Genomic DNA, 25454 nt, shown 5'->3' with positions numbered 1-25454 from the left:
CCAGATGTTAAACATGCTGGACGTGTTAAAAATGCCAAAAACTACCACCTGGATGTGTTAAAACAAGCCAACTAAAAACGAGTTATCTGGCCAATTAAAACATGATTAAAAGCCAACTTCTAGTTATTATTTGCAAAATGAACAAAAAAATTGACTGCCCAATGCTTTGTTGAACATGTGCAACGAAAAATTCATAAATGTGCAACTAAAACATGCATCCCAGCCAACTGAACATGTATCCTGGCCAACTAAACATGTATCCTGCCAACTAAACATATATCTGGCAATACATGTTTCTGAGTGAACACTTTGGAAAAAATGTAGTATATGTGAAAATAAAAAACATGTTTTCTGGTCAACTAAACATGCATGTTGGCCAAAAACTGATGACCAACTAAGACATCTATTCTAGGCAACTAAGACATCTATTCTAGCCAACTGAATGCATTAACTGTCCAACTGAACATGCATGTTGGCCACAAAAACTGAAAAAATGCAACCTGGCCAGCTGAGACATCTATTCTAGCCATACCAGGCAGTAAGATCGAGCAGGTAAGCCCCCTCTGCACCTCTTCACTTCCCCCTTCTCCATGGATCCATGGAGAATCTGCTTCAAAAAAGAGGTGAATCTGGCACATCACACCAGATGTTAAACATGCTGGATGTGTTAAACATGCCAAAAACTACCACCTAGATGTGTTAAAACAAGCCAACTAAAAACGAGTTATCTGGCCAATTAAAACATGATTAAAAGCCAACTTCTAGTTATTATTTGCAAAATGAACAAAAAATTGACTGCCCAATGCTTTGTTGAACATGTGCAACGAAACATTCATAAATGTGCAACTAAACATGCATCCCAGCCAACTGAACATGTATCCTGACCAACTAAACATGTATCCTGCCAACTAAACATATATCTGGCAATACATGTTTCTGAGTGAACACTTTGGAAAAAATGTAGTATATGTGAAAATAAAAAACATGTTTTCTGGCCAACTAAACATGCATGTTGGCCAAAAACTGATGACCAACTAAGACATCTATTCTAGGCAACTAAGACATCTATTCTAGCCAACTGAATGCATTAACTGTCCAACTGAACATGCATGTTGGCCACAAAAACTGAAAAAATGCAACCTGGCCAGCTGAGACATCTATTCTAGCCAACTAAAAGCATTGAATGTCCAACTGAATATGTATGCTGGCCAAGTGGAAATCCTGGAAATTGAGACGTCTATTCTAGCGAAAACCAGAAATCTGTACTGCAACAGGAAAAACATAGGAACTTTTGTCCATGGCTAATGAAGCCATAAACCATATTAACATATTCACACACAAATCTTGTCCCACGCATATATTCTGGTCCCACACCTATTGCAAACCATATTAATATGTTCAAATATACCAGATCTAGAAACATAAACGGCGATGAAAAACATATAACTATAATCTGTCCTCCAATTCTTCTTTCTTCTTTCTTCTTTCACCTGGATTTTCCTTCTCAAATGTAGCATCCAATTATGTGCAGAAAAATCTGAAAAGAGCTCCTTGCGAAACGGAAACCTACAGATCATTGCAACAAAACAAAAAGGGAAAAGGTAAGAAAAACTCTGTAGCAAAAAGAAGTCATGCTCTTGCCAGTTATTTACTGCAAACTGTGCAACTAACATAACAACTCTGTGCAAACAAAAAAATTCATAACTGTTATAATAAAAGATTATGCTATGGTCATGTTGCTTTTAGGTTGTTTTGAAACACAGTTTTTCTGTGGTTACCAACTGATGACATCAATTTCTTCTTTTTTTATATGTGCAGGGAGTGTGTGGCAGCATCCAAAAACAAGGGAAAAAATGTTTGATCTCAATGAGTTGCCTCCAGATCTCAATGAGCTTCCTCATGATATGGATCAGCAGCAACCCAGCATACAACAAGGAAACTGCACAGAAAATGGTCGATCTGTTTACTACACGCAGGCAAGTCGTGATGGTAACCCTACGGGCCATGACAATGTGGCAGGCCAGTCATCAGCCCGTGGTGCCCCTGTAGTGGTGTCTTTGCAGTCAGAGAGCCATACTCTTGATGACACAGGAACCGAGGCAAATGTTCCTGGTCCAACTAGGACTGAGCTGGAAGCTGGGGCTTTTGACAGAGCTGTGCAAGTAGAAGAAGGAGAGGATGAGGCTGGTTCTCAACCTATGGAACCCTATGTTGGCATGAGGTTTGACAGCCTTCAAATTGCTAAGGATCACTACAACAGTTACGCACTACGGATGGGTTTCTCTATCAAGATGAACACCTCTAGACGGACACCCCGCACCAATGAATTGATAAAACAACAGTTTTGCTGCAACAAGTTCAAGAAGCCCAAAGTTGATGATGGAGGAGCTGAGGCTCCTCCTTACCTGGACCCTATTCCAGATCCAACATCTGTTAACAGTGATGAGGAGATGGAAGAAGAACCTCCAATATTTGCTGAAGAGGATGCTGGTACTAGTAAGAAGAAGAAGAAGCGCAAACATGAGACAATAAAGCAGACTGAATGCAAGGCGAAAATGTTGGTGAAGCTGATAGATGGGCGATGGGAGGTGACGCACTTTGTTCGTGACCACAATCATCCGCTCGTGAACAAACCTTCATTGTCCAAATACTTGAGATCCCACCAAGGCATCTCACCTGATGAAAAGGAGTTTCTGCGCATCTTGTATAACTGCAACTTGACTACAGGTGTGGTGTTTTTCTATATCCTTTGAAGAATTAAGTTTCCCTCTAGGCAGTCCAGTGTGCAATTGTTATGGTACTACTGTGCAACTGAAATGACTTAACTATGCAACTGATGTCCAACTTCCCATGCTTTTTACATATCACTTTGGGTGCTTCTTGTGCAACTAGATTGTCTTTACTGTGCAAATACACAATGTCCTGTATGCAAAAACTGCAAAGTGTTTCTAAAAAGGTGCAGCTAGGTGTCCATTTCCTGTGATTATCTTCTGTGCCAACACGTGTCCTATTACTGTGCAGCTGAATGTGCGCATTTGTGCAACTAAAAAAAGGATATATTGTTTGTTTTTGTATTATGCAGGACGAATGATGCATGTAATGGCAGAGTTCTATGGATCTGAGATGATGGTGTCGTTCGGACCAAAGGCAATAACAAATCTTTGTACAAGTTTCCGTAGAGATGACACAAAGGAGGGTGATCTGATTGAGACAATTGCGCACTTCAAGGATATACAAAAAACCGATCCAGACTTCTTCTATAAGGTGAAATATGATGAAGAGGACAGAGTTGTCAACATATTTTGGGTGGACGGCTTAGCTCGAAAAGCTTATGCGGAGCGTACCACGATTGCATATCGTTTGACACCACCTACATGACCAACTTGTACAATATGCCGTTCGCGCCCTTCATAGGAATAAACCGACATGGCCAATCTTTCATGCTGGGTTGCGCGTTTGTGAGGCAGGAGTTGGCATCGAGCTTTGATTTGGTCTTTGGAGCATTCCTAGAGGCTATGGATGGCAAACCTCCTGACAACTTCATCACCGATCAGGATGGTGCGATGAGGCAGTCAATACAGAGCATCTTTCCAACCACCGTGCACTGTTGTTGTCGATGGCACATCATGAAAAAGGCTCAGGAAAAGGTTGGTTGGTTGCTGTGCCGGAATCCAGGACTCTCTGATGATTTCAACAAGTGTGTTGACTTCAGCTTCACTATAGACGAGTTTGAGCAGAATTGGGCTGGGTTAATGATGAAGTATGAGGCTATGGCACACATGCACTTTGAGAAGTTGTACGAATACAGGTCAACTTGGGTGCCGTGCTACTTCAAACACAGGTTCTTTCCCTTCCTCCAGTCTACACAGCGTAGTGAGGGGTTCAACGCCGTCCTCAAAAGATATGTGAACCCACACAACTCAATGTTGAACTTCGTCAAGCAATATGAAAAAATACAGAACCACATCCTTGCCAAGGAAGGCTGCAATGATTACAGGACACAACACCTTGAGATTGAGTTGTGGTCCAACTTCCCAATAGAGAAGCAAGCTTACAAAACCTATACTAGAGACCTTTACCGCAAGTTTAGAGAAGAGTTTGAGCTGATTGGACGTTATAATGCATTCCAAGTTGGTGCTGATGTGTTTGAGCTCAGACCGAACCAGGAATTTGTTGCGAAATATGGTTCTCGAAACTACTTGGTGCAGGCAAGGGTGGAGGAGCGTTCCTATTTGTGTGAGTGTTGTAAAATGAACAAGGACGGCATCCTCTGTTGCCACATCCTCAAGGTGTTCACCCATGTTGGCGTTGATGTCATACCGGAAAGGTACCTGCTAAGACGGTGGACACCTACTGTTGTACCTAGTGCGCCAGGGACTGATTATGAGAAACCGGATGAAATGCCTCCTCAATCAAAGAAGCAGATAAGGGAGAGGAACATGATATACGATTTTCGGAAACTAGCGAAGTTTGCGAGTGGTTCTGATCCAGCACAAGCTATTGTATACAAGCATATGCGTGCAGCACGTACCGAGATCGGCCACCTGAACAAGTCCAAGAAAAGGAAAAAACCAACTGCTGCAACGGGGCCATCAGATGATGGCAACCCTCGAGGACCTCCTCCACCTCCAGGCAGCAATCAGGGGGCTCATCATCCAGGTAATTACCTGCCCCAACTCCTGATCTAACTAGGTGTGTAACTTCAGTTGCACACATCATTGTGCCCAGTTGCACACACCATGGTAGCCACTTGGACAAGAACATACTGCCTAGTTGCGCATGCTGTGTTAGTTCACGCATCAAAGATAACACAGCTAACTTATTTTTTCCAGTTATGCATATATGTGATGTCAACCCTCAAGGACCTCCTCCCCCTCCTGGCTGTACACGGCATCCTCTGCCACCTCCTCCCCCGCATGCTCCTCCCAATGGCCCTACAGGCAGCACTCAGGGGGCTCGTCATCTAGGTAATTACCTTCCCCCAACTCTCCATCAAACTAGGTCTGTAACTCCAATTGCACACATCATGGTGCTCAGTTGCACCGAACAGGCTACCTAGTTGCGCATGCTGTGTTAGTTCGAGCATAAAAAAGATAAACACAACTGACTTGTTTGTCCTGTTTCTGCCTATAGGTGATGCCAACCCTCAAAGACCTCCTCCCCCGCCAGGCCCAACTAGCAGTGCCCTTTGTGCTACTCCCAATGGACCTACAGGCAGGACTCAGGGGGCTCATAACCCAGGTTAGTACCTTCACCGACTCCAAAACAAAAACTAGGGTGAGTGGCTTTAGTTGCACATATCATAGTGCCCAGTTGAACAGAAACATGCTGCCTAGTTGCGTGTGCTGTGTTAGTTTGAGGATCAAGCTAAAAATCTAACTTGTTTGTCATGTTCTGCCCATAGGCGACTACAATCCAAGTACCATGACAGGCCGTGCTACTGCAGGTGTTTTTTTCAACTTAACTTGCACACATCAACCAGTTAGTTGCACAAAAATGTACTGTGTGGTTGCACAGAACATCAGTGCTGGTTGCACAATAAAAAAAATACTAAACTTTTTATATGATTATTACACAGGTGATCGTGACGGTCCTACTGCCCCATTGGAGGCTGCATCCCTTGCACAAGCTTCTGATGATTTTGTGCCCAGGGATCCTCCAAGGTCTACTACAAAGGGTAGGGCAAAGAGTCAACGGTACAAATCGGCGCTGCAGCTACACCCAAAGAAGAAAAACAAATGCAGCCAGTGCCAATCTACAGAGCACACTGCTGGTGTGTGTCCACAGAGGCTCCTATGATTCTGTTTCCTCATTTGTAACTTTGGAACAAAAAAGGAAAAATAATGATGTCTTTTTTAGCAATATTGGGACCAAGTGGACACATTCAGCATCTATGATTCCTCTTTATCTAATTTATGCTGCTTGAATTAGTTCATGCACTGTGTAAAAAAAAGTTGCTATTTGTGCCTTTGTTGGCAACTGGTTAAATATTTAGTTGTTGAACAATTGTATATACAGTGCTCCTAATGTATCAACAAAAGTGATGATATTGAGTTGCAAACGCAATTACTAGCAGTGTGCAACTACAAAAATCTACTTAAAAAAATTGTACAAACCAGAAACTTCCTCCATGGAGCAGAAAAAAAAAGTACTGACCTACTCCTTGTCGTATCTCAGCAACTTCCTCCATGGGGCGGTGTTGTGCACGCTGGTGACCCAATCATACGTCAGCTTCTTCCTGATGTTGAGTACTTCCTTGGGGTCGTAGTTGGGCAGTTGGCTACCATTCCACTCGGTGGCGTTAAGCAGTGCGAACAACCCACACTCATTACTGCAAAAAATGGGCAAAAAAATTGTCACATAAAATTAAAACCAAATAAGGGTAATGCACTCTGTGCAACTACTTATGTCCTACTGTGCAACTGCTTGTGTTCTACTGCAACTCATTATGTGCCACTTTGCAACTACTTACGCGCCACTCTGCAAACTAGCTAGATAATCCATTAGAAACTCATAAAAATGATAAAACAGATTGAAGACTAGTACTGTGTCTTAAAAATACTAAAGATTGCACATGTAGAAAAATTTAAAAACTACAAAATGATTGTATTTGATTGAGAAGGAATGAAATGCTTATTGTCTTACTTGCCAAGCTGCTTTGGTACGTCAATGTCAATAATCTGGAAGTGCTCGATGCTGAACTTTGGGTAATGCTTCCTCCATAGCTGGTGTACTGCCCCCGCAATGGTAGAGGCGTTGTTCATCAGCTCAGTGTTGTCCAGCGTCCTGCTTGAATCAAGAACTTCGAAGCGTCCGTCCCTCAAGTTGACACTGAAGACCCAATAATGCCTCCCTCCGTCCTTATCGGTTACATCTGCGCACTCAAGCACTGGCAGCATGACCTGCAAGCGTGAACGATTTCAGACACAAATACAAGATGTAGTTAAGAAAAAAGTAAAAAGACTTTGTCAAGTTAAAAAACGGGTTGCAACAAGTATCTGTCAACTAACAGATGTGTCATGTGCAACTGGACATGCTATGGGTGCCAACTAAAAAAAGATTGATGATGTGGGCACAACACTCACCAAGTCTTTCTTGTCGAGACGGTTCTTGTAATCAAACTTCTTGTTCATCTCATCCACATTGTGGATCCCTTGCTGTAATTTTATCTGCAGAGATTATAAAACATGGCTCAAAACTCCTTAGTAGGTGAAAGGCCTCCCTCAAATGGTCAACGAAAAGTGCTACAGAACAAAGATGAGGGTAAAAAGAAGGTTTTGGAAAAACTTACAAAAAACCTCAGTGGCATAACAACCTTCTTTGACCCTTCTGGTAAGTTATCAATGATGTGTAAGATTCCAGTCTCAATAACAATTTTTGACAACCATTGAACTGGCTTCATCGAATCAACTAACTCCTTTAAAGAAATGTAGAAAGCACCATACCTAATTATCTCAGGGCTGATTTTTTTTGAAAGCAATAAAAAGACAAGTTAGCTCGAAGGGTCACAACAGCAAAAAAAATGTGCATGAAAATGAAAAAAAAGAACAATGTGCAACTAAAAGCCCTGTTCTGTGCAACATACTATGCTTTCTATGCAACTAAGTGGCTGGTGCTATGCAACTGAAAAAGATATGTATGTAGGCTGTGGGGAGTTAGTTTACCTGGTAGCTCCATCATTTGCTCCTTTGTGATGCCTGACCCAATACAAGAGGGCAGCGTAAAGCTTGTTCACTGCCTCATTGGTGCGAAAAGTCTTGTTCTTGTTGTAGTCGATGAATGGAGACCTTTGAGATGCTGCGGGCCTTCTTACCCTCCTCTGTCTTTGTGCAAGAGGTGGCCCCGAAGAACTGCTCGTGCCAAGTTCTGGTTCTGCGCATATCGGGGTGTGGCAATTCTCTGGTGAACCAACATCTAGTTCTTGAGCTATTGCCTTGCCAACATCAGCAGCATCACATCCTTCATTCACAGCTGCTGGGTCTAACTCACACTCATCGATGCTAATCACACCGGCTTCCGCTGTATCTACTGCTGGAGCAGGTGCTGGAGCATCACCATCTATGCCGAGGTCAAAAGATGGTGCATCGCAGAACCCGTCACCATGATAAGAGTTTGATCTTCGTAAGGGTTCAAGGACCAGGGCATCTCCTTGCGGCACAAACATGGGTGCATCATTCACTGACTTGGTTCGCAATAGTGTTGTAGTTGGCGGCCTTGGAGGCTTGCACCTACTTATAATGTCGAACACCTCCTCTTGTGTTAATGGTTGCTGAAAGACAACTCTTGGGGACGGCACTTTGATAGTTGGATCACCTCCTTTTGTGTTTGGCATTGAAGCATCTCTATCAGTAGGCACCTTGGGACTTGCAGTTGCAGTGGTGCCTTCCTGACCAGCTGTGGTGGTTTTGACTGTGACCATACTGCTAACTGACACATCAGTTGGCACACTGGTATCTATAGTTGGCATCTTTCCAGTCTGAGTTGGCAGCAACCTGGCAGAACTTGGCACCCCTGCATCAATGGCTGCGGCTCGCAGCTCTCTCTCGTCTCTGAACCCCAAATCTTTTGTGGCCTGTTCCCCCTTTGCGCCCCTGGCAAACTTGACAATCTTCTGCTTAGGTGGTTTTGGTGGGACTGTTGAAAGGGGAGTCTTCCCCTTGATCTGTTGAACTTCTTTGACATTGGTTGGCCCTCTGCTCACTACCGTTGGCATATCAGTTTGAAGCACAGCTTCCTTGACCATATTTACTTCAGCATCTTCACTCACCATCTTCTCCTTGGTTTGAGGCAACTGCAGATTCTTCTTCATTGAAACTGCTTTACACTTCTGGACCACGTGAGGCTTTGCCGTGGATGCTGCCTTGCTCTTGCTGGAGCTTAGGTCTGGGAGCTGCTTTAAATATTCCTTGTATTTTTCCTTTGAATGAACCCAGTCAAGACCCTTTCCTGCTTCCTCCATGTCAATTTGATTCTTTTCAGCTTCAGTTGATAAGAACAGGCTCTTGTCAATGGCAAAGTTGATCTTCTCACACATATCTTTGTCGCTGAAATCTGGCACGGGAAAGGTGGTTGGCAAAGCTGACTTCAAGTTGCAGAGCTTGAACATATCAATGCTTCCCTGAGACTCTGCTTCGTCATTTTTCTTTGACTTTGGCAAATCCTTGTCTTTCCAGCAAGTCTTGTCAATCAACAACTGTAGTGTGCTCCTGCTACTCAATGAATTGCTGCTGCTCGCAGGGGTTGCGTGAGTGCTAGTCCTCCTGGATGTGTTGCCACCTGTACCACCAGAACCAGGAGCGTTGTCATCATCATCGTCATCGCTGCTGTCGCTGCCTCCATTGGATCCCCCTTTATCATCACCATAATCATCCTCGTCTTCTTCATCCTCGTCTTCTTCCCTCTCACTGCCATCAGCTGCTGCGCCTTTGTCTTCTCCCCTCTCACTGCCATCAACTGCTGCCCCTTTGTCCCCGTCCCCCTCTCTGGCCTCACCTTCTTCTTCCTCCTCCTCTGCATCACTATCTTCTTCCTTGTTCTCCTCCTCTCCTTTGTCCTCTTCTTCTTTGTCCTCCTCCTCCTCCTCCTCCTCCTCTTCCTCCTCATCCTCCTCCTCCTCTGCATCTTCTTCATTGTCATCCTCATCCTTGTCCTCCTCCTCTGATTCATCCGCATCTGTCTCCTCATCGTCGTCAGCATCTATCACTGCTCCCATTTCCTCATCTTCTTCTGAATCATCCTCAACAAATTCTTCTTCTTCTTGTATGGTTGACGGCCATCTCTTTCTTTTTGGAGCACAGCGTGATGCTCCAGTTTGCATTGATGGCTGTTGTACGTAAGGATCAATATCTGGTTCCTCGTCATCAATCTTGGCAACTTCTTCAATGAAGGTGCCAACCTGTTCAGTTACAGCCTTGCATAGCTCATTGACCACTTTCGTAATTTTTGCCTTTTTCTGCATCAACACAAAAAAAGATTCAGTACTGATTCAGTTAGAAAAAAAAATAAAAAGTAAAAATGTCTGTAACTGACCATGATGTGATAAGCAAAAACGACTAATACACACTTTCTGGCCAACTAAAAAACATGATTCTAGCCAACTACACATGCACTGTGGCACAAAGTAAAAACCATGCATTTCTGCCAAAAGTTGATGACAATGGTTGTAAATGAACACTTTGACTATCCAAAAGAACATGTGCAACTACAAAAGCTTATATGTGCAACTGAACATACATCACAGCCAACTAAATTCTGAATTTTCGCAACTACAAAAGTTATACATGTCCAACTGAACATACATCCCAGCCAATAGAAAAAATATTGGTAAGTGATGCAAGTTTATGTATGCAAAACACTAACCTGCGGATTGTATGTTATTGGTAACTTGGATGCCACAAATGCTTCAGCTTGCAAAATTCCACCAAAGAGTGGTGTCTGCTCCGTGCCTCTATACTCCTCTTTAAGCTGATGTAAAAAAAAGAGAAACATAAAATAACAAGGTTATCAAAAATAGATTTGTGTGTTGAATGAAACCACACATTACAACCTGTGCAACTACAAACAAAGATACTGGGGTAGACAAATTCAACTATACATATATGCAACTGAACAAAGACACAAAAACTGTGCAACACACATGGCACCTAAAAAAAAGTTCCTACCAACTGATGCAACACATCTGTGCAACAAAGATTAGTAAAACTGTGCAACTTAAAAAAGATGGTGTGCCAATTTAAAATGAACATGTGTGCAGCTTGCCAAACTTAAAGCTATAATCTGTGCAACTACATGCATTGTTGTGCCAACTGATGACAGTTTTCTGTGCAATTTCCAAAAAGAGTGACCAGACATCAAAAGAACATAGAAGGAAGACACTGTTGGAAAAAAAACAAAAAAGAACTCACTTGTAATTTGCCGAACACACCAGGAGAGATAGTATCCTTCTTGATCACCTTGGCAATTAGAGTACTATCCCATGCATTCGATCGTATCGCGCAGTTGCTTACTGGGATGTCATGTACGAGCGCATCAAGGTATAGTATCTGCACCAGACCCAAACAAAAGAAAAAGCCAAGTTCAGTTATTGTTATGAGAATTTTAGCAAATATAACTGCACAGAAAGAACAGGAACATATGGAAAAAAGTGGTCGTTTTCACTAACCATCAAGTGATACAAGCAGCAGCAAACAGTTTGCTTCTCCTGGTCCATGTTCCGGAAAGCTTCGTTAATGTGTTCTGCCACAAAGAGGCAGATGTTTGTATTCTTTAGCATTTGATGATCTATCACAAGTCCATAACACTTTGGGCTGAGCTTCAAGGCCGTGGTTGGTGCTAGAAAAGTACTGAAGGCAACCGCAAGCCAGGCCATAAAAAATGTGTCATCCGTTCTTCCAGCCATATGCTCAATCATCTTGAGCCATGTAGTGATCTGGGGATGAGAATTTCCAGTTATGTTGAAAGCCTGTCTGAATCTCCTAGTGGCATCCTTGTCAACTAAATATCTGACTTTTGGACCCTTGTTTGGGAGATCAAATACCCTCTGAACACTGTCAGCATCGACACGGATCCTTCCCCTTCCTGGGAAAACCATTTCAGAGGTCTGTGGCTGGTAGGACTGCACCAGGAACTTAGTGAGGCCCGCTGGAAGTGTGTCTGATAAGTTCAATAGCCCCCCGACCGACCTCGAAACTAGCTCTGATTTCTGTAGTGGAGTTAGAGAGGCGTTGAAATTTGCAAAGCACGCTGGTGATGCCCTTATCCTGCCTGCTTGTGATGGTCGCTCCACATCTTTCCCTGGAGACACCTCAACTCCTTCACCGCTGCCCTGTTGATTAGAAAATGAAAGCATTACACAAACATTAAACACAAGAGAAAAAACAAGAATGAAAAAAAACTAGCAATCATCATTTGGATTAGTATTAGAATGAGCTATGTATTCATAAAATGGATCATGCCAACTAATATGATGTATTTGTGCAACTAATAAAGCTCATGAGGACAACTGCAAAGACTGCCATTGTGCAACTGAATGTGCAACAATAAAACAGTAAATAAAAAAAGAACGAGACCTAGCAGCTACAAAAAGTTCTAGTGTATGTGCAACAATAAGAAATGATATTGCAACACAAGAAAAACAGTAACTAAAAAAAAGGTTTGCAAAGAACTATTCAAATAGCTCATAAAAACACACAAAAAACCCACATACCTCAGCATCTGCTGTGGAAGATGCGACAGCTTCTCCAGCAACTGCCGCCTGCACAAAAAAATGACCACTGATGTCAATTATGAAAAAGATGCCAACTAGTGAACTACAAGATGCCAACTAATGCCAACTAATGTCAACTGTATTTAAATCAAAATGACTAGAGATGTCAACTACAAAAAGGTTGTTATTGACAGACTAAAAACAAAAAATAGTATTTCGAACTGCTGCATAATTTCATCACTATCTAAAAAAGGCGAGAAAAAACACTTATATTTGAGATTTTACTTACCCTAGAAGATGACTCAGCTCCCTTGCCAAGTGATGCACGTCTAGTCCGCTTTACAACACGGAACTGATCAGCATCCTAAGAAAAAAACATGAGCATGGGAAAAAATAAAAAAATGTTACATGACCCAAACAAAACCAAAAAAATGGACTTGTGTCATCAACATGCCACTTACCTCAACATCCTCTCCCTGCTCAACACTCTGCGCAGGTCATGGCTGGCGATTAGCAGGACGCTTCGAGTTCCGACGAAGAGGTTGACTTCCAGAACGCTGATTAAGGAACCAAAAGAAAACATGAAAAAAAGACATTAGCATACATGCATAAGTTGAAAAACAACTCAAAAACAAAAGAAAAAAAGTGAATAAAAATACATCTCCTTCATTGCCACCCGCATCTCCTCCTATTATAACCATTTTTGCCCTGCGGAAGGAAATACAACAAAAAAACATAGTTAGAAGATGTCGACAACCAACTACTACAATCATGCAGCCAACTGGGCAGTAAACCTTGTGCAAACTGGACATCAAATAAGCCAACTAACTTTTTTCTGCCTAATTATTACTTGCCAACTGTGACAAGTAATACCTAGACAGAAAAAAGTTAAGTAAAGGCAACAAGCTCAGTGAGATAACTTATTCTGAAAAAAGCGTCCCTAGTTGAACATGAAGGGAGACACATGAAAACAACCACATCCACAACAAAAGACTTGCACATTGAGAAAAATTAAAATGGAAAATTGGCAAGCATTGGTACTAATTTGCACAAATCAAGGGGTCCTAGTTGCACAAAGCAGGAGAATAACACATAAACCACCACAGCCACCACAACGCTGGTGGATTGGGTAGATTATATTGGAAAATTGGCAAGCATTGGTGCTAAAATTGTACAAACAAGAGTCCCTAGTTGCACACAGCAGAGGGGGGAACAGCCAACTAGTAAAAGTGTATAACATATGCAACTAAGTAAAACCAACTAAGTAGAGCAACTGGCACAAGTGTATAACATATGAATAGCCAACTTGGTAAAAGTGACGCAGCCAACCGAGCAGGCAACTTGTGCAACTGAACACAGTATAGACAACCACCTAGTACAAAAACAGTGAGCCAACTGACCAAAACAACTGCTGCAACTGCAGAGCATATGGACAGCCAAGTACTATATGGACGCAGCCAACTGAGGAGAATTTTTTGCAACTAACCACTTAAATCTCTGAACACCAACTACGAAATCAGCCAATGCATTGCACACAAAAACAGTGAGCCAACTGACCAAAAACAACTGCTGCAACTACAGAGCATATGGACAGCCAAGTACTATATGGACGTAGCCAACTGAGGAGAATTTTGTGCAACTAACCACTTAAATCTCTGAACACCAACTACGAAATCAGCCAATGCATTGCACACAACATTGCGCACATCTAATACAACTTACAGAATAACTAAGAATCATGAACACATCTCAAATCTCTACAAAAAAAATGAACGGAACATGAAGTAAACAGCCAAATCGCCCCTAAAATCACGCAAATGGGGACTACACGTTGACCCTGTCCAGCCACCCCCATGCCGTGAACTACGCCTCCAACGATTCCCCCGCGAGGAGAACCACCCGCAAAGCCATCGCCAACATGAGCACTCTGCCGCGACGCCCCGTTCGGTGGAGAGGATGGCGAGGAGGAAGACGAAGACGGAATGGGGAGAGAACTCGCTGTGGCGAGGGATTTCAGGCCACCTTGTAGAACCCGACCACCGTTGGGCGCGTGCTGCGAGATGGGAGAACGGAACTCAACATGACCAAAATCGAAGATAAGCGGGGTAGTTCGCGCCGTTCCCGAACCCTAGAGAGCATTCCCCTCGCATTTCGGCACCATCCGCGCCCCGCGAGATAGAGAAAGGGAGGAGAAGCACGTAGAAGTGGAGGGAGAGCATACCTCCGGCGGCGAGGAGCACCAGCGATTCCCCGGCGAGGAGAACCACCCGCAAGCCGCCGTCAAATCTGAGCACTCCGCCCGCCACGCCCCGTTCGGTGGAGAGGATGGCGAGGAGGAAGACGATGAAGGAAGGACGGGAGAGAGAGCACGCTGCGGCGAGGGATTTCAGGCGCAGATTTCGAAAACCGCCGCCCACGACCCCCACTACTCTCTCCTCTACCACTTACAGGTGGGCCTCCCACGTCCGGATGCGGACAAAACCGCCCACGACCGCGGTGCGCGACCAATCCAGACCAGGTGGCACCTGGCGGATCTGGGAGCGATCGCTCGCGCGATCAAACGGCCACGGGCCGGCCGCCCGTTTCGGTCAGTTAGTGGCCGGCCGCTTTTTAGACTTTAGGTTATTTTAGTTGTAGTTCTTCTTGCATTTGGTGCTTGTAATAAACAAGAGTGAAAGTTCACATTCAAATTAAAGCTGAAACGTGGCTGGTTGCTCAGATTTAGCTTGATACTATGTTACTTGGCATATTCTTTTTTCAAAAAAGACACCCAAAGGGTATCTTATATCTGATAAATACGATGAAAAACAATAGCTAATACAATGTACAAACAACTGGATTAAGAACGAGCATTAAAAATAAAATTATATTGTAAACTAGGCGTATTCTTCTATCAACAGTCCGCCGCACGTCGGAGCATGAAAATTATATCGAACCAACTGTAAAATAAAATTATATTGTAAACTAGACGTATTCCCCATCGATGTAAAAAAAGCCTGAGGAAAAAAAGATGATGTTGCCTGCAGTTTGATACCATGCTACTTTTCGCTTTAATGAAATGGTGTTTGGGTTTGGGGAAGGGGGACTTTTTTATCAACATAGAATGGAAAAAATTATTCGTTGTCGTCACTTGCAAGCAACATAACATTAGGTCTGACCATTATTGGTTGCTCGTTTCTGTCTCTATGGAAAATGGTGCAAACGCATGGATCATCTAAAAAAACAAATATTGTTAAAAAACTGACTGTGATGCCGTTGTAAGAGATTTGCTATACTCTAAAGCAACATTGCCATGTACTCCCTCCAATTCAAAAAAAGTGTCATTATTTTTTTTATCGGAGAGAGTAGTAAAATAGATAGTAGAAAAATTGTCACACGTTTGATCGGGATCCGACGATTCTGAGGGCGTTTGGACTGCTAAAAAAAATCTAACGTTCGCAGGGGAGTAAAAAAAACAAAAAACAAAATGGGCGCAAACGCGTGGAAGGCCCGGCCCGAAGTCTCCGCGGCGCGTCGCCATCGTCTCCCCACTTGGTCGTCATCCTCGCCGCCGATTCAACGCCTCCTCCTCGGTCCGGCCGTCCCCATGCCGACGAGGTCCAGGCCCTCGAGCCCAGAGGTGCGCGCGCCTCCTCCTCCCCCGCTCCCCCCCTACTCCACACCTCACCAGTTCCCGCGGCGCTGAACTCCTCTCGTGTTTGCTTGTTTGGTTAGCTGGGTCCCTTTTCCCTTTCCGAGCCGTGCCTTGTAGGCTCCACCCTGTCCCCCTCCGTCCGTCGCGGTCGGCCTCCGCCACTGAGCTACGACTACGAGGCGCCCCGCTCTTGGAGTTCCCAACCGGCCTAGTCGTGTCTGCGGGTTTAAATGGCGGCGGAGGCCACTAGCCAGTGGAGCAGCCGGGGCGGGGTTCCCAGTCGAGATTCGCCGTTCGCATGGTGAGCCAGTCCGCCTCCCCCCTCCGCCCCTCACTTCATTCCAGCCAGGTCGCGTCGGTCGTAGTTGGACGCGTTGTGCTAATCAGCTGCAGTACCAGTTAAATTGCTGTATGCAGTTGTTCTAGCTAGGGTTTGAGCATGCTTGGTGCGGATCTGGGGTACTAGATTTTGTGCTCCAGTGGATGACTTTTGAGCATACCAATTCTAGGAGTTTTTATGATACTACATCTCCTCTAAGAAAACCCAGAATTTCATCAATACTAATTCCAAGATTATTTTTTGAACATTGAGCGAATTTCATCATCTTTCCGGAACTTAAATTTAAGTGGAAAATTGATAATTCTGGGACAGTAATTCAGCAACCGCAAATTAAATTGAGTGTACTCTGGGTCCCGAGAGCCAAAAATTCCCGTCCATTAGGTAGGTGCTAATACACTAGTACTACTGATTCTAGAGTACAGACCTACCTACCAAACGGACCCCAGTTCATCAAACCATTAACCCGTACAGAATAGGCCATTAATGCCTCCTAGTTCAGAGCTCCTACTTCATTTAGTTAAACATGTTATCGCCTGCCAGATGATGAGATGGACCACATATCAGTCAGATCCACCAAATAGAAGCCATACCTCAGCTGGCCCATGAGCACTCAGGAGATGGTGACCCGGAAGCCTGGCCCATGCCACACTACTGTTTTTCTCTCGCGGGGACACTGTATTTATAGCTTAACATGTACTTGTGTCATTATAGCTTGATAGTCTTGTTGGATACTACTAGTATGCACCCTTTCCCTTGCATCAGTATGATATAATGTTTGGTGGTTTTTTTAATAGGCTTTTCTTCTCTTTTGCAGAATGCAGTTAAATTTCTTGTTCTCTCCAGGCTTCTGACTTGCACTAGTTAATTAACAACTTCATTCCCTGGTTCCTTCCTGATGGAGGCTTCGTCTTGCTTGCGCTACCAAGTCTGCGGTTTTGGTTTGTCCTGGATATGGCTATGTCTTCTTTTACTGCATCTCCTTCAGAATTGCAGCCTGGTGCTCTCGGACTCTCCTTATCTGGTCGGCATGGGGAGCTATGACATAACAGGGCCTGCGGCAGATGTTAACATGATGGGATATGCAAATGCGGAGCAGGTTACATCAGGGATTCACTTCAGGCTAAAGTCACGAGCGTTTATTGTTGCGGAGCCTGACGATGGAAAGCGTGCTGTCTTTGTGAATCTCGACGCTTGCATGGCATCACAGCTTGTGAATATAAAGGTGCTCGACAGGCTAAAAGCAAGGTAGTAAGAAGCAACTTCTCCTGAATTAACCCTGCAAAAAAAAAAAACTTCTCCTGAATTAATCATCAGAAAATCCTGAGATGTTGGTTTCAACTCTGAGTGCATGTTTTTGTCTCTTTGTAGATCATGCATACAGTTGCATGGTTCCATCATCCTTTGTGCATCTTTCTCTCTTGAAACATTAGTTCATTATATGAAGTTGTTTTCTTACTTGTACCATGTTTATTCTCGTGATTATGTTAAGCCATCATTAGCTGCTGGTGTCTTTCTGTACCTTTTTATGATAATATGAACTGAGCTGCTGTCACTTAACGCGCTTAGCCATTTCACAATGCACATACATACTGTACAGAGGCACCCAATGACATGATTAAAAGTCTTATAATCTGCTTGGTCTATTTCATCAATAAGAAAGTAGATTCTGCCTTGCACGCTCATGAAGTTGGGTTGACTTGGCAAGCCTCGATTTGGCAGGTACGGTGATCTTTATAATGAGAATAACGTGGCTATCAGTGGTATCCATACCCATGCTGGGCCTGGAGGTTATCTGCAGTATGTAGTCTATATTATCACATCACTTGGGTTTGTTCGTCAGTCATTTGATGTAATTGTCGATGGCATTGAGCAAAGTATTGTTGAAGCTCATAACAATCTCCGTCCTGGGAAAATCTATGTGAATAAAGGTATGCAACTAGTTGCACTGTCTTAAACTAATGTCTTACCAAACTACCTTTTGTACTGATATCACACATCTAATTAAAACACATATGTTTCGTAATATTTATAGCATCTTCCACCTGGCTCTAAGATGTCATTTAGTTTCAGTTTGGTCTTTAAATGTTACTTCAAGTCTGGCTGCAATTATTTTTCTCACTGCTACATCTATATAATAATCAATGCAGTATAAGTTCGGATGTTCATTCCTCATGTGATGCCTACTTTTCTCTCTCTATATGGTATTGTGATGCCGGCTAAGCTTAGATTTAGTTGCTGCGAAGATTTTGTTGTCAATCTCATATGCTTGATGTTCAGGTGACCTTCTGGATGCTGGTGTGAATCGCAGCCCGAGTGGGTATCTGAATAACCCGGCTGAAGAGAGAAGCAAATATCGATACAATGTTGATAAAGAAATGACCCTTGTTAAGTTTGTAGATGATGAATTCGGTCCAGTTGGAAGCTTTAATTGGTTTGCGACTCACGGAACATCAATGAGTCGTACAAATTCTTTGATAAGCGGTGATAACAAAGGAGCAGCTGCACGTTTCATGGAAGACTGGGCTGAACAAAATGGCCTTCCTAAGCATACAGCTCATGCAAATTCTAATGATTTTGGATCTTTGCACCTTCCGAGAAGAGTCTCTACAATAATACCAGAACCAGATGAGATAAGTATGTCCCATCCTTCTTGCACTGTATGGATAGTGTGTCGGAATGAACATGTTAGATTATTCCTAAACCTACTATTTTCTCCATTTGCTTTTGTTCAGCGGATGACTTGATGCAATTAGCATCATCCTACAAGGCCTCAGGTGGCAGAATATTGGCAAGTTCAAATATCACTAGGCGCATTAGAAACACTCAAGAAAACAGTGCCAAATTTGTTTCCGCATTTTGCCAGTCAAACTGTGGAGATGTCAGTCCAAATGTCTTGGGAGCATTTTGCATAGACACCAACCTTCCTTGTGACTTCAATCACAGCACGTGCAATGGGAAGAACGAACTTTGCTATGGACGAGGTCCAGGGTATTCTTCTCGCATATCAAGTTATTAACCTTCCATGAGCATCAGCGACAAGTCCTTATAAATGAGGTTTTCAAATATTGCTGTCTTGCAGGTATCCTAATGAATTCGAAAGTACCCGCATAATTGGGGATAGGCAATTTCTGAAGGCTGTAGATCTCTTTAATTCGGCTTCGGAAGAACTACAAGGAAAAATTGACTATCGTCACACTTACTTAGATTTCTCGCAACTCGAAGTTAGTGTTTCGACGAGTACGGGAGGTCAGCAGGTGGTGAAAACATGCCCAGCAGCCATGGGGTTTTCATTTGCTGCTGGAACCACAGATGGCCCTGGAGCTTTTGATTTCAAACAAGGAGATGACAAGGTTTGGTATATCAGTTAAATACTTGCTTCAAAATTGTAGATGACGTGGTATTCACTGATTGCACGCCTTCTATTATCAGGGAAACCCTTTCTGGAGATTAGTGGGAGGCATACTAAAGAAACCAGGGAAAGAGCAAGTCGACTGCCAAGCTCCGAAACCAATATTGCTAGACACTGGTGAAATGAAGGAACCATATGATTGGGCGGTATGATATGCTTTTTTAAGTAACCATAAGCAGGCTTGTTACGTCACTTTCTCTGAAATGTCCTAATTGCAATTTCACTTAATAGCTGACACCAATGCCACCATCAATAAGGACCAACTGCTGCTGCATCATATCAGCACTGCCCAGGCTGATATATAAGATATAATTTCGTTTCTGTAATGAACTTGATTTTTTCCCAGTGCGAGTTTCTTAGTTTTACTGTTTTAGAGATTAATGTGTAGGCACTATATATCTGCATGTTCACGCCCGACGCTGTTTTTTTTGGTAGAGGTGATGGGATCAAATGAGTAATTATTTGTGAACTGCAGGGCACCTGTTGTGCGCAAGCTCCACAATATGTCAAATCAGAACCAAAATCTCAACCAGAAACCAATTTACCAAATTAATACAAATTTTCTTTCCTGGTCTTATTTACTTCCGTAATCTTTTGCAGCCTGCGATACTTCCCATTCAGATCATAAGAATTGGTCAGCTGGTTATCTTGTCTGTTCCTGGAGGTATATTCCAGTTCGTCAACCCTATTATGTCCGTCCAGTTAGAAGTGCATGCGGGGTTTTTATCTATCAAGACATGCCATGCTCATGTTATCCAATGTTTTGAGTTACTGTTCTTTCTCAACAACACCAGCAACATGCATGTCTGCATCATTTTGCCACTTTGCTTTGCTAGGCAAGAAAAAAGTAGCCCACTTGATCAATAGCTCAAGGCAGCAAGACCAGCAAAGCTAAGTGAAATTGTATAGTAATTATGAGAGACTACTTAGTGGACCACAGGTCCACAACATGACAAAAGGAAGACTTTTCCCATGTTAACGGACTTGCTTTACGTAGCAAGGTTTTTGAGCTCTGCCAAACACCTAGTCTTGCCGGGCAGGAGTTAGGTGGGGGGCAATTGCTTGGGTTTCAGAGCTAGCAATCATATGGTCAATAAGCGTCAGCACTCCTCTAATATTTTTTTGTTATGTTTTGGCACAGAACTCACGACAATGGCCGGCAGGCGGTTACGTGATGCTGTAAAAAATGTACTGATAAGTGGCAGCAATGGTGAATTTAATTCCAACACTCACGTTGTTATTGCGGGGCTGACAAACACATATTCTCAGTATGTTACAACATTCGAAGAATACCAAGTCCAAAGATACGAGGTATGTGAACTTTGCTTCTGTACACCCCCTTAAATAAATTGACGGTGGAGATTGAAACACACCCCTCTAATCAAAATGGGTAATATAGTCCATTAAATATTAAATACTGGAGCGGTTTCATAGAGCTATTACTCATGATTATGATTATTGTTGCGTGAACTTCATGAGTGCCTATCTCCAATCAGTTCCACCCCAAGAAAACTGAGTTGGCCGGGATCTGCTACAGCAGCCTGCCGGTGGCTGGATTCCACAACAGATTGCATCCATCAGTAGACATCTCGTTGTGATGTTTTTCATGTCCTTGCTACCCCTTTTTTATGGAAAGGAGGGACCCTCAGCCTCTACATCAAGTGAATGCATGTAGTCCATATGCCCCTGCCCCATATATATATGTCAGAATATTAGTCATTCCTCTTCGATTTGCTTGCAAGCCTGCAGTAGATTGAAGTGTCATTATTTGAAGATGTCAGAACTTGTTTCAGCCACATCCAATATTTTTAGCGCTAACCAGTATTTTTGGTTTTTGTTAGAAACTCTCCACAATTATACCAGTTTGGCTTCCATTGATGTTTTGTTGCTAAAGATCTGACATTTCTGAACCTGAATTTCCAGTGATTGTTCCATCAAACATATGAAATAGATCCACTCACATATGTACCAATGCATGAATAATTTGTTGGAGTGAATATGTGTTTTGCAGGGTGCGTCAACTTTGTACGGTCCCCACACCTTGAGTGCATACATTCAAGAGTTTCAGAAACTTGCCACGGCTATGGTTGCAAACAAAGAGATCGCAGCAACAAACATTCTACCTCCTGACATGTTGGACAAGCAAATCGGACTGCTGCCAGGCGTCATTCTCGACTCGACTCCTCCTGGTGTTCACTTTGGGGATGTCAGCTCCGACGTCGCAGCAAACTCAGACTTCCGGAAGGGCAGTACCGTGAATGCTACGTTCCATTCGGCCTGTCCAAGGAATGATCTTCTAACCGACGGTACCTTCGCGCTCGTTGAGAGGCTGAATGATGACAACTGGATTCCTGTCTACGACGATGACGATTGGTCTTTGCGATTCAAGTGGTCGAGGCCTTCGAAACTCAGTCCGGAGAGCTTTGCGACGCTGGAGTGGACCATTCCTGAAGATGCCGTCCCTGGTGTTTACAGGCTACGGCATTTCGGTGCCTCCAAGCCGCTGATAGGGTCGATCGAGCATTTTACAGGTACCTCTCGCGCGTTTGCAGTGCGTTAAGCAATACACAACTTGTGAGGATGTCCGAGAACTGCTGCTCTTTTTGCTTTGGTTACAAGCAAATATATAGCGTGTACATTAGGGAAAATACATCCCGCTATCGGTGCATGTTCATATTATACATATCTAGTACTTTGCAATAGCGCAGGCCGTTTCAGGATCCTGTATGAATGTCGTGGATTCATTCATGCATTACTTACTGTCTGTTGGTAAAGCCCATCTCCTTTTACCTATTTCCTCAAGAACTGAGTTAACAGTGGATTGGGCAAATTTGGACTCGATTTGTTCCCCCTTGAGAGACTATATAGTTCAGATTGTACCACCATGCGGATTGGATGTACTCCCTCCGTTCCAAATTACTCGTCGCAGAAATGGATGTATCTAGAACTAAAATACATCTAGATACATCCATACCTGCGACAAGTAATTGGGAACGGAGGGAGTATATGTTAAGGCTGAGATGCATGCAGATTGGATGCCATGTTGTATGGACATATAATTAATCCATGGTTGACCACTGTTCGCATCATATGAGGGTTACCGCTTTGAGTGCTGGCTACGTGATCAGATGGCAAATTTTCTTGCATGATTGACTGACATAATTCATGGGAAATGGGAAATGGCAGTTCACAACCTGGCACTAGAGTAGCATTTTCAAGCACAAGGCTGCAAAAGCAGCAAGTGTAGCATTTCAAACACAAGGCTGCAAAAGCAGCAAGAGTATCTGTGATGTGGTAATATCTTGTATCGGAATGTGGACTGTGTTGTTAAGTCATCTGGTAGAGACACTTTTGTCATGCATACTTACATGATGAACTGAGACACTACTTTCCTCCTTAATCATCTCTTGAAGTATAGCTAGATAAAGGGAATTTCCACCACTCGTGTTTGCTCATCTTTTGGCTTCCTCCAGTATTCCAGACTGTTCAGTAGACTGATTTCACATTTGTGAATCGCAAGTCCTGAATGTAATCTTGATGGAAGTATTTATACAAGGGATGTCAATGAACTTGTCACCCTCCTTCATGCGTTTGACATCCGTTACCCATTTCATGCAGTTTTAACCATTCTTCGCAAGTGGAACGAATACGAGCGGTAGGATGGTCACATGATTTTGCACTTGCAGTGTGCATATTCTCATGATAAAACAGTTTCTGGACGAGTCACTCCATACTCATGTCATGCTTTGGTAACACAAAAACAATAAAGCATGTGGAATAATTCGGCCTTTTTTCAGTCGTTCGCTTTCTCTCGAATGTCTAAATTGTGATTTCACTTAATAGCTGACACCAATGGCACCATCAATATAACTAATTGCTGCTGCATCAAATCAGCACCGCATAGGCTAATACTCCCTCCGGTCCTTTTTAGTCCGTATATAAGTTTTGTCCGAAGTCAAAGTATCTCAACTTTGATCAAACTTACAAAAAAGATATTAACATTTACAATGCCAAATCAACATTGTTAGATTCATTATGAAATGTAGTTTCATAGTATATATATTTGGTATTGTAAATGTTGGTACTTTTTGATATAAATTTGGTCAAACTTTGCAAAGTTTGACTTGACACAAATCTAATATGCGGAGTAAAAATGACCGGAGTATATGGGATATAATTCCATGTAACATTAGTGAATTTCACATTCATTATTTTTTCTGTGACAAACTTGACTTTTTTTCCCATGAGAGTTTTTTAGTTTTAGAACTTAATGCGCAGCCACTATATATATGGAGAGGTGATGGGATCAAATGAGTCATCATTTGTTAACTGCAGGGCACCTGTTGTGTGCAAGCTCCGCAATATGCAAATCAGAACCAAGATCTCAACTAGAAACCAGTTTACTGAATTAACACATTTTTCGTTTCCTGCTCTTGTATTCACTTCTGTAATCTTTTGCAGCCTGTGATACTTCCCGTTCAGATCATGAGAATCGGTCAGCTGGTTATCTTGTGTGTTCCTGGAGGTATATTCCAATTCGTCAATCCTAGGATGTCTGTACAGTTAGAAGTGCATACCATTTTTTTTCTTTCTACCAAGATGTGCTACGACATGCCATTCTTATGTTACCCAGTTCTTTCTCAACAACAGCAGCAACATGCATGTCTGCATCATTATCCCACTTTGCTTTGCTAGGCAAGAAAAAGTAGCCCACTTGAACAATGGCTCAAGGCAGCAGCCAGCAAAGATAGGTGTTTGGTACATAAAATGGTTTGTATCTTAATGTAACTGTCAGCAAAAATACTATATACTGTAGTAATTATGAGAAACTACTTAGTGGATCACAAGTCCACAACATGACAAAAAGAAGACATTGCCCATGTTAACGAGCACGCTATATATTTCCTTGTAACAAAAAGAAGACTTTGCCGGGTAGGACTTAGGTGGGGGCAATTGCTTGGGTTACAGAGCTAGCAAGCATATGCTCAGAAACTATAAGCACCACCGCTCCGCTAATTTTTGTTGTTATGTTTTGGTATAGAATTCACGACAATGGCCGGCAGGCGGTTACGCGATGCTGTAAAAGATGTACTGATAAGCGGCGGCAATGGTGATTTTAATACCAACGTTCATGTTGTTCTTGCGGGGCTTACAAACACACATTGTTAGTATGTTACAACATTCGAAGAATACCAGGTCCAAAGATACGGGGTATGGGATTTTTCCTTCGGTACCTCATGTACTGTAAAAGGTCTATACATATATTTTCGTTTGTTTTTTCTAGAAACGTTCCACAATTATGGCAGTTGGCTAAAGATTCAATATCTCGGTAACCTGAATTTCCAGTTAGTTCTCCATCAGACATAAAAAATGCATGAATTATTTGGAGTGAATATGTGTTTTGCAGGGTGCGTCGACATTGTACGGTCCCAACATCTTGAACGCATACATTCAAGAGTTTCAGAAACTTGCCACAGTTATGGTCGCAAACAAAGAGATCCCACCAGCAAACATCCAACCTCCTGACATGTTGGACAAGCAAATCGGACTACTGCCAGGCGTCGTTTTTGACTCGACTCCTCCTGGCGTTCACTTTGGGGATGTCAGCTCTGATGTCACAGCAAACTCATGCTAGGCCTGTCCAAGGAACGACCTTCTGACTGGCGGTACCTTCGCGCTTGTTGAGAGGCTAAACGGTAACGACTGGATCCCTGTCTACGACGATGACGATTGGTCTTTGCGATTCAAGTGGTCGAGGCCTTTGAAATTCAGTCCAGAGAGCTTTGCGACACTAGAGTGGACCATTCCTGAAGATGCTGCCCCTGGTGTTTATAGGCTGAGGCATTTTGGTGCCTCCAAGCCGCTG

General features: G+C 43.0%; 1 protein-coding gene across 2 annotated transcripts; it reads left to right on the top strand.

The window, feature by feature from the left end:
• Positions 1 to 15647: 15647 nt before the first annotated feature.
• On the top strand, positions 15648 to 22446 carry LOC123101997 (neutral ceramidase). 2 transcript variants are annotated; one of them, XM_044523249.1, is made up of 11 exons: positions 15686 to 15824; positions 15920 to 16140; positions 16994 to 17424; positions 17899 to 18107; positions 18457 to 18813; positions 18912 to 19167; positions 19259 to 19529; positions 19609 to 19734; positions 20189 to 20252; positions 20730 to 20899; positions 21600 to 22446. In XM_044523249.1, exons 3-11 carry the CDS (start codon positions 17075 to 17077, stop codon positions 22146 to 22148), a joined length of 2352 nt encoding a protein of 783 aa, XP_044379184.1. In that variant the 5' UTR covers positions 15686 to 15824; positions 15920 to 16140; positions 16994 to 17074; the 3' UTR covers positions 22149 to 22446. The 2 variants fall into 2 exon arrangements, with proteins under 2 accessions (XP_044379185.1, XP_044379184.1); XM_044523250.1 differs by lacking the exon at positions 15920 to 16140 and having other exon boundaries at positions 15648 to 15824.
• Positions 22447 to 25454: the final 3008 nt, after the last annotated feature.

The sequence above is a fragment of the Triticum aestivum genome, chromosome 5A (genome assembly GCF_018294505.1).
Source record: "Triticum aestivum cultivar Chinese Spring chromosome 5A, IWGSC CS RefSeq v2.1, whole genome shotgun sequence".
Classification (NCBI taxonomy): domain Eukaryota; kingdom Viridiplantae; phylum Streptophyta; class Magnoliopsida; order Poales; family Poaceae; genus Triticum; species Triticum aestivum.
Note: the sequence above shows the minus strand (reverse complement) of the source record. Positions and strands in the feature narration are given on the sequence as shown.

Bases quoted from the DNA above. Each gene is read 5' to 3' on its own strand.
- LOC123101997 (XM_044523250.1), top strand. From the start codon at position 17,075: ATGGAGGCTTCGTCTTGCTTGCGCTACCAAGTCTGCGGTTTTGGTTTG. The intron at 19,168-19,258 runs GTATTCTTCTCG...GCTGTCTTGCAG, and splicing joins TGCTATGGACGAGGTCCAGG to GTATCCTAATGAATTCGAAA. The intron at 19,735-20,188 runs GTATGATATGCT...AATCTTTTGCAG, and splicing joins AGGAACCATATGATTGGGCG to CCTGCGATACTTCCCATTCA.